At 46.0% G+C, this 15,718-nt stretch overlaps 1 protein-coding gene across 1 annotated transcript in view; it reads left to right on the top strand.

The window, feature by feature from the left end:
- The window catches only part of Asciz (ASCIZ zinc finger protein), a 33,685-nt gene extending 22,019 nt beyond the window's left edge, over positions 1-11,666 (top strand). Inside the window, exon 3 of the mRNA XM_050191845.3 lies at positions 8,966-11,666. Coding sequence (XP_050047802.2) covers positions 8,966-10,310 — 1,345 coding nt within the window. The 3' untranslated portion in view covers positions 10,311-11,666. The remainder of the gene's footprint in view (positions 1-8,965) is intronic.
- Positions 11,667-15,718: the final 4,052 nt, after the last annotated feature.

The raw sequence follows: 15,718 nt of genomic DNA, 5'->3' as shown, positions 1-15,718 counted from the left end.
TGAGGTCATGGGATCTTGCAGGACTCTTTGAGGAACTTTCAGGAATTGTTTGGGATATCATTGGCCTTAGTGAGGTTAGGCGAAGTGGTGAGGCTTGTACAGTGCTGACTAATGCCATGCCCTCTGCTATAGAGTACTCCCAGATAAGAAGCAGTACAGAGCAGTATTCCTAATCCATAAGGACATAGCAGGCAACATCCCCGCAGGGGCGTCTGCGTCAGCAGGCGTTTGGTGTGTTGCGCCACCACGGACCCGAGCACATGAGGGTCGGACCCTCCCGCGTGTAGCCGTGCGCGGCTTAGCCGTGTCTGGGGAAAAGGGGATCCTGGGGGTTGAGCCGATGCTGGGCGTTTGGACCATTAAGGCCCCCCGGCGGAGGCAACACACCTCTTCGGCCTCGGCTTCACATAGACGGCACCTCCAGGCTGACCCACCTGGGGGAAATCGGCAGTCGCCTTTTCCTGTCTCTCTCTTCGCACATCTTCGTCTTTCCCTCTCCCTTTTAGTCTTTCCTGTCTTCTTTTTCTTCTGATAACTTCCAACATTCCTGGCGGCGAGGGTTAACCTGGTGTGGTATGACCTACCTTGGTTATAACATATGTGGTTATAGCGACGACGTACAGTTGGCATGGTAGGGCATGTTTCACCACATACCTTGCCTTGTCCCCTTGTTGGGCTCGGTGGTGGGTGACTGGCATCGTCGCTGAATACTGAACATATTCCATGGGAACTTCCAACCCCTTCTCAACTGATCGTCCCTCTAAAAGGGGGCGCACCGATGGTACATTTCAATTTTCTCTCAAAGCCACTCAGACTTTCCCGAAATTCCACGTTGTTCATAGTGAAAAACCTGACAAGAAGGCAAGAACGATTTCACCATTCGTTGTGACGAAGTATCTCACAGAGACCATTGGAGGCGGCTATAAGATCACCAAGCTGGCCAGTGGCGACTTATTACTCGAATTGAAAGACAAAACACAACATGACAAGCTAACGAACCTTGTAGAACTTGGAGACATCCCCGTCAGTGTAACAGCACACCGAACCATGAATTCGTCCAAAGGCGTAATTTCTGACATTGACTTAATGGACTTGACCGAAGAAGAACTCCTGGAAGGATGGAAGGATGAAAACGTAATAAACGTACAAAGAATAAAGATCAGACGGGACAACAAGGAGCTGCCAACTAAGCACCTGATAGTTACCTTTGGCTCTAGCACGTTACCAGAGACAATAGAAACTGGATATATCAAAATCAGAGTACGACCGTACATCCCCAACCCGCGACGTTGTTTTAAATGCCAGAGGTTTGGCCACGCTTCCCAGAGCTGCCGAGGGCGGCTAACATGTGCGAAATGCGGCATCAACGATCATTCTGCAGATGACTGTAAGGCTGAGCCCCGTTGTAGCAATTGTAATGGTGGCCACCCTGCATACTCTCGATCATGCGAAGTCTGGAAAAAAGAAAAAGAAATAATTGCGATAAAGGTCAAAGAAAACATAACTTTCAGAGAAGCAAGGCAACGCATCACATCAACATTTACACAGACCGCATCTTTCGCCGAAGTGGTACGTCGGGGGGCAGTACCACAACGGAACTTTCAGAGAAGCAAGGCAACGCATCGCATCAACATTTACACAGACCGCATCTTTCGCCGAAGTGGTACGTCGGGGGGCAGTACCACAACGGCACTTGGCGGACGCCAGCAGCACGCATAGCGAGCGTACGGCAACGCCACCCGCCCCCACGGTGGGAGCAGCGAAGGCTGCCCTACCTCTCCCGAATTTGACCACAGTGGAGGCTTCTGCTAGTGCTGGCACCAGTCAGCCCAGCTCAGAGGTCAAGAAAAACCCATCAACCACCAGGATGGTGGGCCCCAAGGCCTTGTCTTCCGAGACAAGGCTTTCACGGAAAACACACCGCTCGCAAGAGCGGCTGTCCAGTGCCTCTCAAGAGGCCATGGACACAACACCGAGTCAGAAGGCGCAGTTGACGCCTAAGGAGCGGCGCGATTTTGCCGATCGCTCCAAAAAAGACAAAACTCCAATTACAGGGCCCCAAAAGGGCAACATAAGCTAAACCAAGTTCACTCTCTTTGACACATAGCACAACGTTTATCTTAATATGGATGCACTGATTATTCAGTGGAATATCAGAGGCCTGCTTTGCAACCTCGATGATGTCCAAGAACTCCTTAATCAACTAACTCCTAAAGTGCTGTGTCCAAGAGACTCACTTGAAATCTAAACATAAACACTTCCTTCGTCACTATGTTATTTTTCGGAAGGATCGCGATGATGCCCTCGCATCATCCGGCGGCGTAGCCATAATAGCTGACAAATCTATAGCCTGTCAACACTTATGGCTACAAACACCCCTTGAGGCAGTGGCCGTTCGTGCTGTACTTTTAAATAAACTGATAACCGTCTGCTCGTTATATATACCACCGCATTTTCAGCTTCACAAACAAGAATTCCAAACATTAATAGATCAGTTACCTGAACCATATCTTGTGCTTGGAGACTTAAATGCACACAGCAACCTATGGGGCTACCCGCGCTGCGACGCGAGAGGTCGCTTGATTGAACAGTTCCTTTTTTCTTCAGGTGCATGTCTTTTGAATGGGAAGGAGCCCACGTATTATAATGTGGCAAACAAAACATACTCCTCAATAGACCTTAGCATTGCGTCTCCTACTCTTCTACCTTACCTTGAATGGAAAGTTATTAAAAACCCTTATGGGAGTGACCATTTCCCTGTAGCTCTATGCACACCAATGTCTAATGAATGTCCCCCACAATTACCTCGCTGGAAAACTGACTCAGCTGACTGGGAAAAGTTCAGAAAGCTTTCTTCTTTATCCTGGGACGACATGAGTGCTTTAAGCATAGATGCGGCGGTTAAATATTTTACGGGTTTTCTCCTTGACAACTCCACCAAATGTATCGCTGTAACAAGCGGATTGTCCACAAAACGGCGTCTTCAGTGGTGGAATGATGAGTGTCGAATAGCGCGTAAGAAGCAGAACAAGGCATGGCGTTTACTTCGGGATTCTCCGACGGCAGAAAATCTAGTCAATTTCAAGCAGGTCAAATCCCAGGGTCGAAGAACGCGGCGACAAGCTAGAAGAGAGAGTTGGAGAAAGTATATATCAGGCATTAACTCTTACACTGAAGAAACAAAGGTTTGGAACAGAGTGAATAGAATAAAGGGTCGACAGTCTTACTCTCTGCCTTTAGTGAATACTCAAGGCGACAGCATGGAAGATCAGGCGAACTTTCTTGGCGCACATTTCGAACAGATATCCAGCTCGTCGCACTACTCTGAAACATTCCAAAGGTACAAAAGGCAAATAGAAGGACAACCATTAGAACGGAAAAGCACAATATACGAGGCATACAATAGACCCTTTTGCATGGCAGAGCTTCAGGCAGCCCTAAACAGCTGCAACCAATCTGCCCCCGGAGCTGACCGCATCCTATATGAAATGCTTAAACACCTGCCGCCTGAAACACAAAAAACCCTTCTTTGTCTCTACAATTCTATATGGTCGTCCGGCCGCATTCCCTCTGCTTGGAAAGAGGCCATCATAATTCCTATTTTGAAACAGGGTAAGGACCCTTCTTTGCCAAATAGTTATAGGCCTATAGCATTGACGAGCTGCTTATGCAAAGTTTTTGAAAAGATGGTAAACAGTCGCCTGGTTCACTACCTAGAAATAAACAAGAAATTAGACCCATATCAATGTGGTTTCAGAGAAGGCAGATCGACGACAGATCAGCTTGTTCGCATGGAAATGTATATCAGGGATGCCTTTATCCACAAACAGCTTGTATTATCAGTATTTCTTGATATGGAGAAGGCGTATGATACTACGTGGCGCTTTGGGATCCTTCGGGATCTTTCTGCAATGGGCATTCGCGGCAACTTGCTGAGAATAGTTGAAAGTTATCTCTCTGACAGGACATTTCGTGTTAGAGTTGGCAACGTGCAATCTCGACCATTCATACAGGAGACAGGTGTACCACAGGGTGGAGTACTGAGCTGTACGTTATTTATTGTTAAAATGAATTCCCTCCACACCGTATTACCTCGCACACTATTCTATTCCGTCTATGTGGACGATGTACAGATAGGGTTCAGGTCATGCAATCTTAGCATTTGCGAGAGGCACCTACAACTTGGCTTGAATAGATTCTCAAGGTGGGCGGACGAGAATGGTTTCAAATTGAACCCCCAAAAGAGCACATGTGTCCTGTTTTCAAACAAGAGAGGTGTACTACCACAACCCGATATTAACCTTAATGGAGAAAGACTGACTTTCAGCCCTGAACACAAATTCTTAGGTGTTATCCTGGACACAAAACTTAACTTCATTCCCCACCTAAAATATCTTAAAGAAAAGTGCCTGAAGACCATGAACCTCCTCAAGCTGCTCTCTCGAACAACCTGGGGCAGTGACAGGAAGTGTCTGCTTAGCCTGTATAAGAGTCTCGTACAATCACGCCTCGACTACGGAGCCATGGTGTACCATTCGGCCACTGAGAGTGCGCTAAAGATTCTCGACCCAGTCCACAACCTCGGTATACGACTGGCAACAGGCGCCTTTAGAACTAGCCCTGTTGAAAGTCTGTACGTTGAGGCCAACGAATGGTCCTTACACCAACGCAGAACATTCCTAAGTTTTTCATACTACATTAAGGTAAAATCAGACACCGAGCATCCATGTCATTCCATAGTTAGCGACCTGTCCGCTTCCAGACTTCACACTAACCGCCCACGTATTAGAACTCCTTTTAGCCTACGCTTGGAAGCAGTGGCAGAACAAACAGACATCCATATCCCAGAAAATATCCTTATGCCTCCTACTCGCCTTCCACCTCCTTGGGAATGGCAGACCATGCAGTGCGATATCTCTTTTGTCGAAATAACAAAACATGCACCAGAGGCACATTTACGGTCACATTTCTTCGAACTGCAAGTGAAGTACTGCTGTGCCGAGTTCTATACAGATGCTTCCAAGTCATCTGCAGGTGTCGCGTATGCAGCTCTTGGGCCATTTTTTTCCACCTCCGGTACTCTAAATCCCAACACAAGTATTTTTACGGCTGAAGCATACACAATACTTTCAGCTGTAAAGCACATCAGACATACAAATCTCAATAAGGCGATCATCTTCACAGATTCATTAAGCGTAGTAAGGGCCTTAATGTGTTTTCGAAAACATAAAAACCCTGTTTTTGATAAACTATACACAGAACTATGCATAGCCTTAACATACAACCAAAACATAGTCCTGTGTTGGGTACCTGGCCATAGGGGCATAAAAGGTAATGTAGCTGCTGATGAAAGTGCAACGTCAGTCGCCTTTAATCAAACGGATGTGAATATACCCATACCAGCCACAGAACTTAAGCCCTTCTTGCGCCACAAACTGAGGAAACACTGGCAGGACCAATGGGATAATGCAGTAGCGAATAAGCTACACGTTATCAAACCAAAATTAGGGAACTGGATATCTGAAAGAACAGCAAGGCATAAGGAAGTGCTTCTTTGTAGGTTAAGAATAGGACATACCTATGCCACTCACTCCTACCTTTTGACGGGAAGCGAACCTCCGACATGTACCAAATGTGGCAAGAGGCTTACAGTTATTCATGTTCTTATCCAATGCACTGAAATAGAGGCAGAAAGAAAGAAGTACTTTCCGTCTGCTTATCTCCAACACATACCGTTGCACCCAGCATTTTTTCTGAGCAATGAGCCCCTTTTTACTTTCCAATCAGTATTAAAATTTCTAACTGAAACGGACACCTTACATGTGATTTGGCCAGGCTACTTGTAGCACGGCCTCCACCTGGAGGTCGTAGCTGCAACGAACCCATTTTTTAGCACACGTGTCTCCCAGCCTTTGCTTTCAAGGCCTTGCTGAGGCACTAGTGCTAGAGACATTACTTGTTTTACTGATCATCCCTCACCTCGTGAAACATCTATTGTCATCGCAGACGCGATCAATCACTGTCATTTTTTATACTTGTATTTTACGCATTTCAGAGCGAATAAATTTTAGGCCCTTTTACAGCCACATTGCACCACATGCCCATCTTGCACTTCTTAATGAATATTTTAGGCCACTATACAGCCCTGTTTCATTAATCCCCGCAATTAACACCCATATATCATTGAGAAGCACGGACCATCGACTTGGCGCTCTTTGGCCACATCTGGCCCTTGCGCCAATAAACTCTACTAATCAATCAATCAATCAATAGCAGGCAACATGGACGAATTCCACAGCATTAATGAGAGGGTAACAGTAGTCATAATAAAACTTAATAAGAGGTATAGATTAAAGGTAGTACAAGCTTACGCTCCAGCTTCCAGTCATGATGATGATAAAGTAGATCAGCTTTATGAAGATGTTGAATTAGCGATGAGAAAGGTGCAAACTCAGTATACTGTAATAATGGCTGACTTCAATGCAAAAGTGGGAAAAAGGCAGGCTGGTGAACAAGCAATTGGCAACTATGGCGTCGATTCTAGAAACACTAAAGGAGAGATGTTGGTAGAATTTACAGAAAGGAGTAAGCTGCGAATAATGAACACCTTCTTCAGGATGCGTTGAAACAAAATGTAGACCTGGAAAAGCCCTAATGGTGAAACAAGAAATGAAATAGATTTCATACTTTCTGCTGATCCCAGCATAGTGCAGGATGTAGAAGTGTCAGGTAGGATAAAGGTGCAGTGATTATAGGTTAGTGAGGTCTAGGATTCACCTTAATTTGAAAAGAGAAAGATTGAAGTTGGTCAAGAAGAAACAGGCCAACCTAGACACAGTAAGGATAAAAGCTGACCAATTCAAGCTGGCACTTGCAAGCAAATATGCAGCCTTAGAACAGCGAGATGAAGATGACATAGAGGTAATGAATGAAACCGTAACTAAATTGTCTTCAGAAGCAGCAATTGAAGTGGGAGGTAATGCACCAAGGCAACCAATAGGTAAGCTCTCCCAAGTAACAAAAGCCTAATAAAGAAACGACAAATAATGAAAGTGTCCAACTCAAGAGATCAGATAGAATTTGCAGAATTGTCAAAACTGATCAACAAGGAGAAAATGTGGGATATTCTAAATTATAATGTAAAAAAGACTGAGGAAGCAGTAAAAGATGGATGCAGCATGAAATCAGTGAGAAGAAAACTTCGCATAGGACAAGCCAAGATGTAGGCACTGAAAGATAGGCAGCGTAATATCATCAGCAATTTCTAGGATATAGTAAAAGAGCAGAATTCTGTACTGACCTGTGCAATACCCAGAGCAGCCACGATACCGCCATTCGAAGTAGTAATTAACAGGTTACAGAGGCTCCTTCTATAACTAGAGATAAAGTTAGAAGGGCCTTGCAACACATGAAACAAGGAAAAACGGCAGGAGAAGATGGAATACAGCTGGTTTAATCAAAGATGGAGGAGGCACCATGCTTGAAAAGCTTGCGGCCCTTTATACAAAATGTCCCACGACTTCAAGGGTCCCCGAGAACTGGAAGAATGCCAACATTATGCTAATTTATAAAAAGAGAGACGTTAAAGAATTGAAAACTTATAGGCCCATTAGCTTACTTCCGGTATTGTGTAAAATGTTCAAGATAATTTCCAATAGAATAAGGGCAACACTCTTCAGTCAACCAAGAGAACAGGCTGCTTCAGGAAGGGATACTGTACAATGGCTCCCATCCATATCATCAATCAGGTAATCAAGAAATCTGCAGAGTACAATCAGCCTTTCTATATGGCTTTCATAGGTTACAAAAAGGCATTTGATTCAGTAGAGATACCAGCTGCCAGAGGCATTACGTCATCAAGGAGTACAGGAGGCTTACGTAAATATCTTGGACAATATTTACAGAGATCCCACAGCTACCTTAATTCTCCACAAGAAAAGTAGAAAGATACCTATAAAGAAAGGGGCCAGACAAGGAGATACAATCTCTCCAATGCTATTCACTGCATGTTTGGAAGAAGTATTTGAGCTATTAATCTGGGAAGGCTTAGGAGTAAGGATCAACGGCGAATATCTCGGCAACCTTTGGTTTGCAGATGGCATTGTCCTGTTCAGCAACACTGGAGACGAGTTACAACAAATTATTGAGGACCTTAACAGAGAGAGTGTAACAGTAGGGTTGAAGATTAATATGCAGAAGACATAACAATCAATAGCGTGGCAAAGTAACAAGAGTTCAAGTTCGCCGGTCAGCCTCTCGAGTCTGTGAAGGAGTAGGTTTACCTGTGTGAATTACTCGCAGGGGACCCCGATTATAAGAAGGAAATTTACAGAAGAATAAAATGGGGTGCAAGGGGCCTGTAAGGGGGGGGGGGGTGTCATATACGTCTCAAGACACCCCTCTTTCCGCCGGCTACACCCGGGGGGGGGGGGGGGGGTGACAGAAGACCTATGGGCCCCGGGTGCCAGACGACCTAGCTACGCCACTGCACATAAACCCCATTTAAAAAAAAAAGAAAAGAAAAGGGTGGATGTGAGAAGAGGTAATTGTAGCAAGGAGTGGTTATCGTTGGCTAATAGAAGCCTAACCCTGAGGGCATTTTTCTGCCTTCAATTTCTCCGTCCACCTTTTCTACATCTGTACCTTTAATTGCACGTTGTTGTGTGTAAACTTTTTTACACCAAAGATTCATGTCAGTAACCGTAAGTTGAAGCAGAATTCTCGAAAATGTAAGCACTGTTCTGTTTTTGAGACACTTCGTTTGATCAATAACTTGCTTGATTTGTATGAGTGAACGAATTAGTCTGTGCAAAAGGTAAATGCATACCAAAACTGGCTGACATCTTAAGGTCTTTGTTGCTCCACATTTGTCCACAGTGACACATTTTGTTGAAATCTTGTGTAATGTAGTGCTGTATTTTACTGTTGCTTATTAATTTACCAATGTAAAATTTTATATTTTCAGGCAAAAGCCAGCCCAGAACCAGCCATTACAAACAATTATCCTGCCTGTGGCCACCCAAGTTATTGTAGTCATCCAGGGCCCAAAGGAGAAGAGTGCTGGTTCAAAGGACCTTCTTGTGCCAAACACTACAAAGCTGCCTTCACAATGGCGAAGCATTGTTCCCAAGGCAAATCCTCCAAGTGACCTGCTTTCTTGTGGACTAGATGCCAATGCTATGTGCTTATCTATAGGAAAAGTGCATCAAAGTTCCCAAACTACTGTGTCATGCAGATGCAGGCGCACTAAGGATTCATGTATTCAAGCTTGCAGCACTGAAGGTTCTAGGAGGGATGCATCAGAGCTTGTAAATCTTCCGCCCAAGGCGTGCAAGCGCTCCAGAACCATGAAGACAACTGTGCACACACAAACCTCTGAACCTGACATCCAGCTTGGGAGTGTGCAGCCCTTGCTGTCCAAAGGGGTCAGCAGGAAAACGCATCATGGATGCAGCATCCACACTCAGACAATTGAAAGTGCTGTGGGCAGGGCCCAAAAGGCACGTGTGAAGCATTCTATTTTTAGGCCGGAGCCAGACAAGTTGGACAAGGAAATCGCCACAAATGAATTGTGGAGTGACCTTGATCAGATACTCTTCAATGGTTGCGCAGCTCCCACCAAGGAGTGGATGGACCTTTTCCCCAGAAGTTCTTCTGCTACGCAAACGCTCGAGTCTGATACACTTCTGAAAGACCTATGTAGTTCTTATTCACCTTCCCGCTCCCTCTTTTTGGATGGACCAAGGCAAAACTTTGCTCATATGGGGCTCCCAGATGTCCCACTTGAGGAACGTTTAAACATAATTTCACAGAAACCCGCTATGCTGCCTGTTTTAGCTCCGATCTGCGAGTCAGACGTGACTAATGGCTTGGAGGACAGTTTGCAGGATGTCAGCCACATCTTGTCATCTGAGACGCAGACAGACAATCACTTTGATAGCCTTCTCATTGAAAACATGCAACAAACTGCAGCTCAAACAGATTTTCCATCTTCTTCGCACACTGAGACGCAAACTAACGAAGATGTATCCTTTGAGAGCACAGATGTCTTTCATATGGAAACACAGACATCTGGGTTCTTGTTTTGCGATTTTGAAAGTGTAGATATTCAGACACAAACACCCTGGGATCATATTGACTTTAGTTTAGATGACTTTGTGGTAGAGCCCAGTTTTACTCAGAAAAAAGATGCAGAATCTCAGATAGAGGCCCATCAATTTCTCCGCTCCTGGCCTGGCCTGAAGCTACCTGATGGGGAGGGTTTTAAGGACTGCAACAACATGCAGACCCAGACTAGTGGGCTGATTTAATTTAATAGTTTATGTTGCAATTAGCTAACTGTGACACCAATCTTGGTGTCTCATGGCCACAAAGCCGCATGTTCCTTCTGGAGGAGTTCGGTAGTAATGCAAAGCGAAGCAGTGGCGTGATCAAACATTTCCTTGGCTTTGAAGGCAAATAGAAGCCGACGTCTGTCGCGCGCTCCTGGTTGAGCAGGTTAAGGGAAAATAAATCCACGTGACGTCGACCAGGCTTCTGAGGCCTCACCTCCTGTATCCACGCCGTGTGAACGCCATTTTGCGTCGGAGCGCTTCGCTTTACTAAACGCCTTTAAAGCACTAGCCGTCTAATCAAACACTGGCGATGCTGGGTGCACACCACAAGCCTCTGCTGCCTCCATCGCTTGCTGTGACGTAACCGATAGACGCCAGTAGGCTGGCGAACGCCCGCCAGGTATATTGGCCATTGTTAAATTGTGTAGCTTAGCAGATTATTGACGGGGACTATGTCGCTGTATATAAACGACTGCTTTCGTCCTGTGAAAGTACTCCCAAAATTTGACGTGCACAAAAACAGGAGGCGGCAGTGACTATTGACTTCGCTTTTCAGTGATCGACGGTTTTATCCGTTACTTTTGATCAGAAAAAAGGGGGAGAGTCGGGTGAGGGCACATATGAGCTTTATGCACGATGCGTGATTCTTGTATTTAAACGCGCGGAAAAAGAAATGTTATTCCTGTACCTGAGTACCAGAGGAACATTATTGTCAGGCAACTAGGTGCGACTGGGACATTTTCTGAGTGTGACTTTAGCCTCCCGCACAGACGAAAGGACATAAATACACCTGAACGCCGCCATTTTCGCGACTTGACTCTGGCACGCTCTGCTGCTTACACAGAAAAAGCGCTGAAAGGAGCAGCTGCACGATGTTGCCACAGAGAAAAACACAACTTTAGCATGTCTTTGCATACTCTGACCATACATCAAGAACAGCAACTGCCTGCCATGTTGCACCTCGATAGCTTTCTTCTCCTACCTGCAAGGATCCTTTTAAAGTTTGCCCTGCACGCGCCAAATACATGGACTGACGCAACACAGCGTGGATCACCTTTTAACAGCTAGCATTGCACAAGCAGTTCTCAGCGACGCCGTGAGAAAGTCGCTTATCAGGTGTACCGCTGCCGAGCGTGAACCTAAGCACGCGACACTTCACTGGGGCGAAATGCAAGAACGATTATTTGGTGAAGCGTTAACCAGCGTGACAGAGCCCCGGTGGGTTTGAATTAACCTGGAACACTCCACGACTGCGCCTCATAGCCCGTCGTGTAGCTTTGGAGCATGAACACAAATGTTGCCACAAGCGAAATAAACGATTTGTTACAGAGATTTCTGTGTCTGTTTCTACCGTGCTAAGGGATACGCTCGGCGATACCGAAAGCTGAGCATATCGGTCTGTGTACTCGGAAATGGCGCAACACATGGGGGCGAAGGAAAGTGGACAGCACAAGTGCTGTGTACTTGTACTTCAGTAATTAAAATAATATTAAAGAATACAGAATTCTTTTTAGGCGCCCCTGCGTCTAGAACGCGCGCCTTGTGTGTTACGAGGCCAATGCCTAGAATTGACAGTAAAGGTAGTCGAATATCAAATCGAATGGTCAAACGCAGGCGCATCTATTAAAGATGATGCAATGTTGCATAATTGCATCATATTTTTGCATTCGTTGCATTGTCAGACCGTACATTTTTTTCCGGAACCTCTTCATGTCGTTTCTCGCCTTTCGCCATACCGTTAATTTTATCTACTATGCGACTAATTCTCACTTGTCTCGTTGACACCTGCATTTTGGTGCCTTTTTCGACTCGCTACGACGCTCTGGAAGCGCGAAACGGCCGTTTTCTTGTTTTTTTTTTTTTTCAAGATTCCAGATAGATGCCCAGAGATCTCACGGGCGCCATACCTCTGTGAAGTCTCCAAAGAAATCGCTCTTCTAATGAAAAGAAAGCAGCTAAAATACTTGTGCGCCGTAGATACATGGAGCGCATCATTGAAGACCTAATGTACGAAAAACGCCCATCCATCATGTAAAACCCCTCTTCAGTAGCCCTTGAGGTACTATATGAAAACGGCTCCCTGTGGAACCCCACGTGACTGTCGATATTATCATTGACAGTCACCTGGGGTTCCACAAGGAGCTGTCACTTCACCTTAAATATAATGCTTAGCTCTGTACCATGGCATAATAGCATACACTACAATACTGATTTATTTCCAGAAACAAGAGTTCTGGTGGACACCATAGGCTAAAAGCTGTTGGAAGAACAGCTCGACTGGGGCCGATGGTCTGTTACAAGGCATAGATGCTGGTTGCATCAAAAACAGTAACATTGTTAGGCACTCAGAATAAGTTAATTACTTGCATAAATGCACGAAAGCAAGACCGAAAATAGACATGTATACGCATATGACATTGCGTTTTCGAGCACAGCTCTTAGGCGCCCGTTCCTGCGTCGAGCGTCCCGCGTAACCGAGCTAACGAGCACAGCGAAGGATGAAAGAGTGAACGCGGAGCGCAGTGGGGCATGAAAGACTGCGATAGCGAAGAGAGTGCGAGGAGTAAAGCGGAGGAGGAAGGTGTGGCGAAAACTTGAGAAGCGTAGCGCCGCGCAAAATGGGCTCTGCTCCGACGATGGCGTTAGAGTAGCGCGCGTCAGACATGGAAACAAAGCGCTGCTGTGAATCTCGCCTACACATCACCCACGCGCTGTCTCTCGTGAGCTTCTGATTAGCGAGGCAGTCACGCCACACTTCGCTCCGTTTGGTCAATACGTGCTACATAAAAGCGTTTTTCCAAGCATGAAAGAATCCCGCAAATACACGCCTAGTGCCTCGAACGGCCAGTGGCGCGGCAATTTTGCGTGTATTCGCGGACTTCTGTCATGCTTGGAAAAACACTTATGTAGCACGTATTGAGCAACACAAAGCTGTATCAGGAGTTTTTCATATTGCTCTACAATTTCCTCATTGACAATTTTCATACAAATATCTGTGAAGTTGAATAATTAAGACTAATTATGTAATTAGGTCAAATTCAAAAAATAATCCGAGTATCTCCAAATGACGGCAAACATTACCTTGGTTCTGTCCAGCTACGTGGCAGTTGCATGTTTTTAAAGTTTTGCCCAAGTTAGATTGGACTCCTGGCATGTGCAAAGCTCAAACTAAAACCGCGACATGGAAAAAACTCCACCCAAGACATCGGAATGTCTGGGCAGAGAATGAAAAAAAATCGACAGGGACACTTCACACTGCTTACATGTGGGTATGCGAAAACATTACAGTCCATTTGGCGCAATCTTTTTATTTTGTACACATTTTATGCACTAATGATGTGGCGCCACTTCCTCCCCATTAGCTGCGTCGTCACGTGCCCAATGACGCACGCACTGGGCACACCTTTTGTCAGGCAGGCCCGTGGAGCCGCAGTGGCGACGGAGAAACGTGCTCGTCTCGTATCCGGGAAACCCGGGCTCGATTCCCACCCAAACTGAAATGTGCCAAAATTCGTTTACAGCGCCATTAATTTACTTTGTTTGCAGGAACCTCGCTGAGAAATGTGACGTCAATCCGATAATTTTTTGACGTGTTTTTACTCTTTGCGCCGTCGGCCATTTTTGGTACCGTCGCTCAGTCACGCGGCGGCAGGATTTTCGCGTAATGGGGCATATAATGCCTTCGCATTAAACTGAGGAGAGGAGGTGGCTGTGATCGCAGCCATCTGTTCCCGAGACGATCGCTCTGCCGTCGCGCGCACGGTTCCCAGCGAAACCACTCGTCGACCACGACAGGCACCGACGCACGAAATGCGAAGCCACGATGCCATTTAACAATCCGCTACCGTATAATGGTCTGCCAAGGCGCATAAGAGGCGCTTCGTACCTTCCCCTCAAGACGATAGGAAGCGTGTTCTTCGGATTTGTTCGATTTTGTTCTAAATAAGTGGGCCATACCCACTATGGGCAATGGTCACGCATGAATCGGATGGAATTGGAAAGGTAGCTCTTTCGCGTCACCCTCTTTGCCTGCTAAATTCACTGTTCTCTCGTTTCTTTTGTTCGTCGACGCCGTCTTATGTGGCGTTTATGGGGCATCACATTATGCCATTATTGGTGGTTATCGTTGTACATCCGGTATGATTTTCAAGTGTGCTGCACGTAAGGTTGGCTGGTCAGTCTTCTGGTGCTGTAGGCGAACCCGCAGAGCAGCAAAGATGAGTACACGTATACCCGACGCCACCGCACCAGTAAAGATGCGGGCGGAAGAATATGGTTGTGAACGAGAGCCCGGTTACCCACATGACACTAGGTGTTCCACACTCTGCTTTCTTTAGGTGTGAACAGTTCTTGGGAAAGCGAATCTCGTGCCGGTGCAAATCCCATCGAACCATGTGGGTACCACACAACCCTGCGAAAGAAGGGGTCGGGACCACTCCCATGGGGAAATTTTCCCATGTGGCATCCCCCTATGTTAGGGTGCATCAGTGCGCACCCCTCCCTCGCTACGCGTACTGTACAGCGGGTGAGGAAAACATCGAGCCACCATAACCTATATTAAGTGGGGATGCCCTCTGGTTGAAAAAAAAAGATATCATGAGCCATTCCACTCTGTGAAGGTGGTTGACCACTGAAGCTGGTTAGCACACGACACGGAGGGGACACATAATTTTTAACAAAGGTACGAACCCATTTATTGTCTTGATGGGTGGCCACCATGACGAAAGGCACGCGCACTCGTTTATTGATCGATGGTCATTATTTAACTCGCAACTGCAATCACATTATTTGATATTGTCAAATCAATGCACGTACGCCACTGGGTGGTCGGATGGGCCGGATCGGCGTGGCATCGAAAGAGATAAGTCTGCAACACGGAACGCGTAAACTGCTCCATTTTCGGTGCCAACACAACCACATCGAAATCGCCCACAACGGTAATAGGGGTAGCGTTATCGCAGCTAATTAACGCAAAGTGAGCAGCCATGAACCTTGCGAGTCTATGAGTCATTGCATACGGGGGTATGAGCCATTGCTCGCGGGGGTATGATCCATTGATGACAGTTTTCGGCATGCTGGTCTGTATTTTGTATGCATGATTAGGAAGAATTTAAGCACTGTTCGCTTCACTTTGCTGAGTGCTTGTAGCCTTTGCCTGCGAGGCAGCCATTGCATCTTTTGCTTGCGTACGGGAGCATGAATGCTTACGGGGGTATGAGCCATTGATGATGATAGTTTTTGTTCACAGAGAACAAAAATGCACGGAAGCCTAACCATATGGAGCTTCGCGGTAAAAAAAAAAAAAAAAAAAAAGAGAAGAATTTTTAGTAATATTCACTGGCAGGCGCATACACATGTAGCATGCTACACAAGTTCTTGCAAAG

The sequence above is a fragment of the Dermacentor andersoni genome, chromosome 1, assembly GCF_023375885.2.
Source record: "Dermacentor andersoni chromosome 1, qqDerAnde1_hic_scaffold, whole genome shotgun sequence".
NCBI classification, from domain to species: Eukaryota; Metazoa; Arthropoda; class Arachnida; order Ixodida; family Ixodidae; genus Dermacentor; species Dermacentor andersoni.
This window is presented reverse-complemented; position numbering and strand designations above follow the sequence as displayed.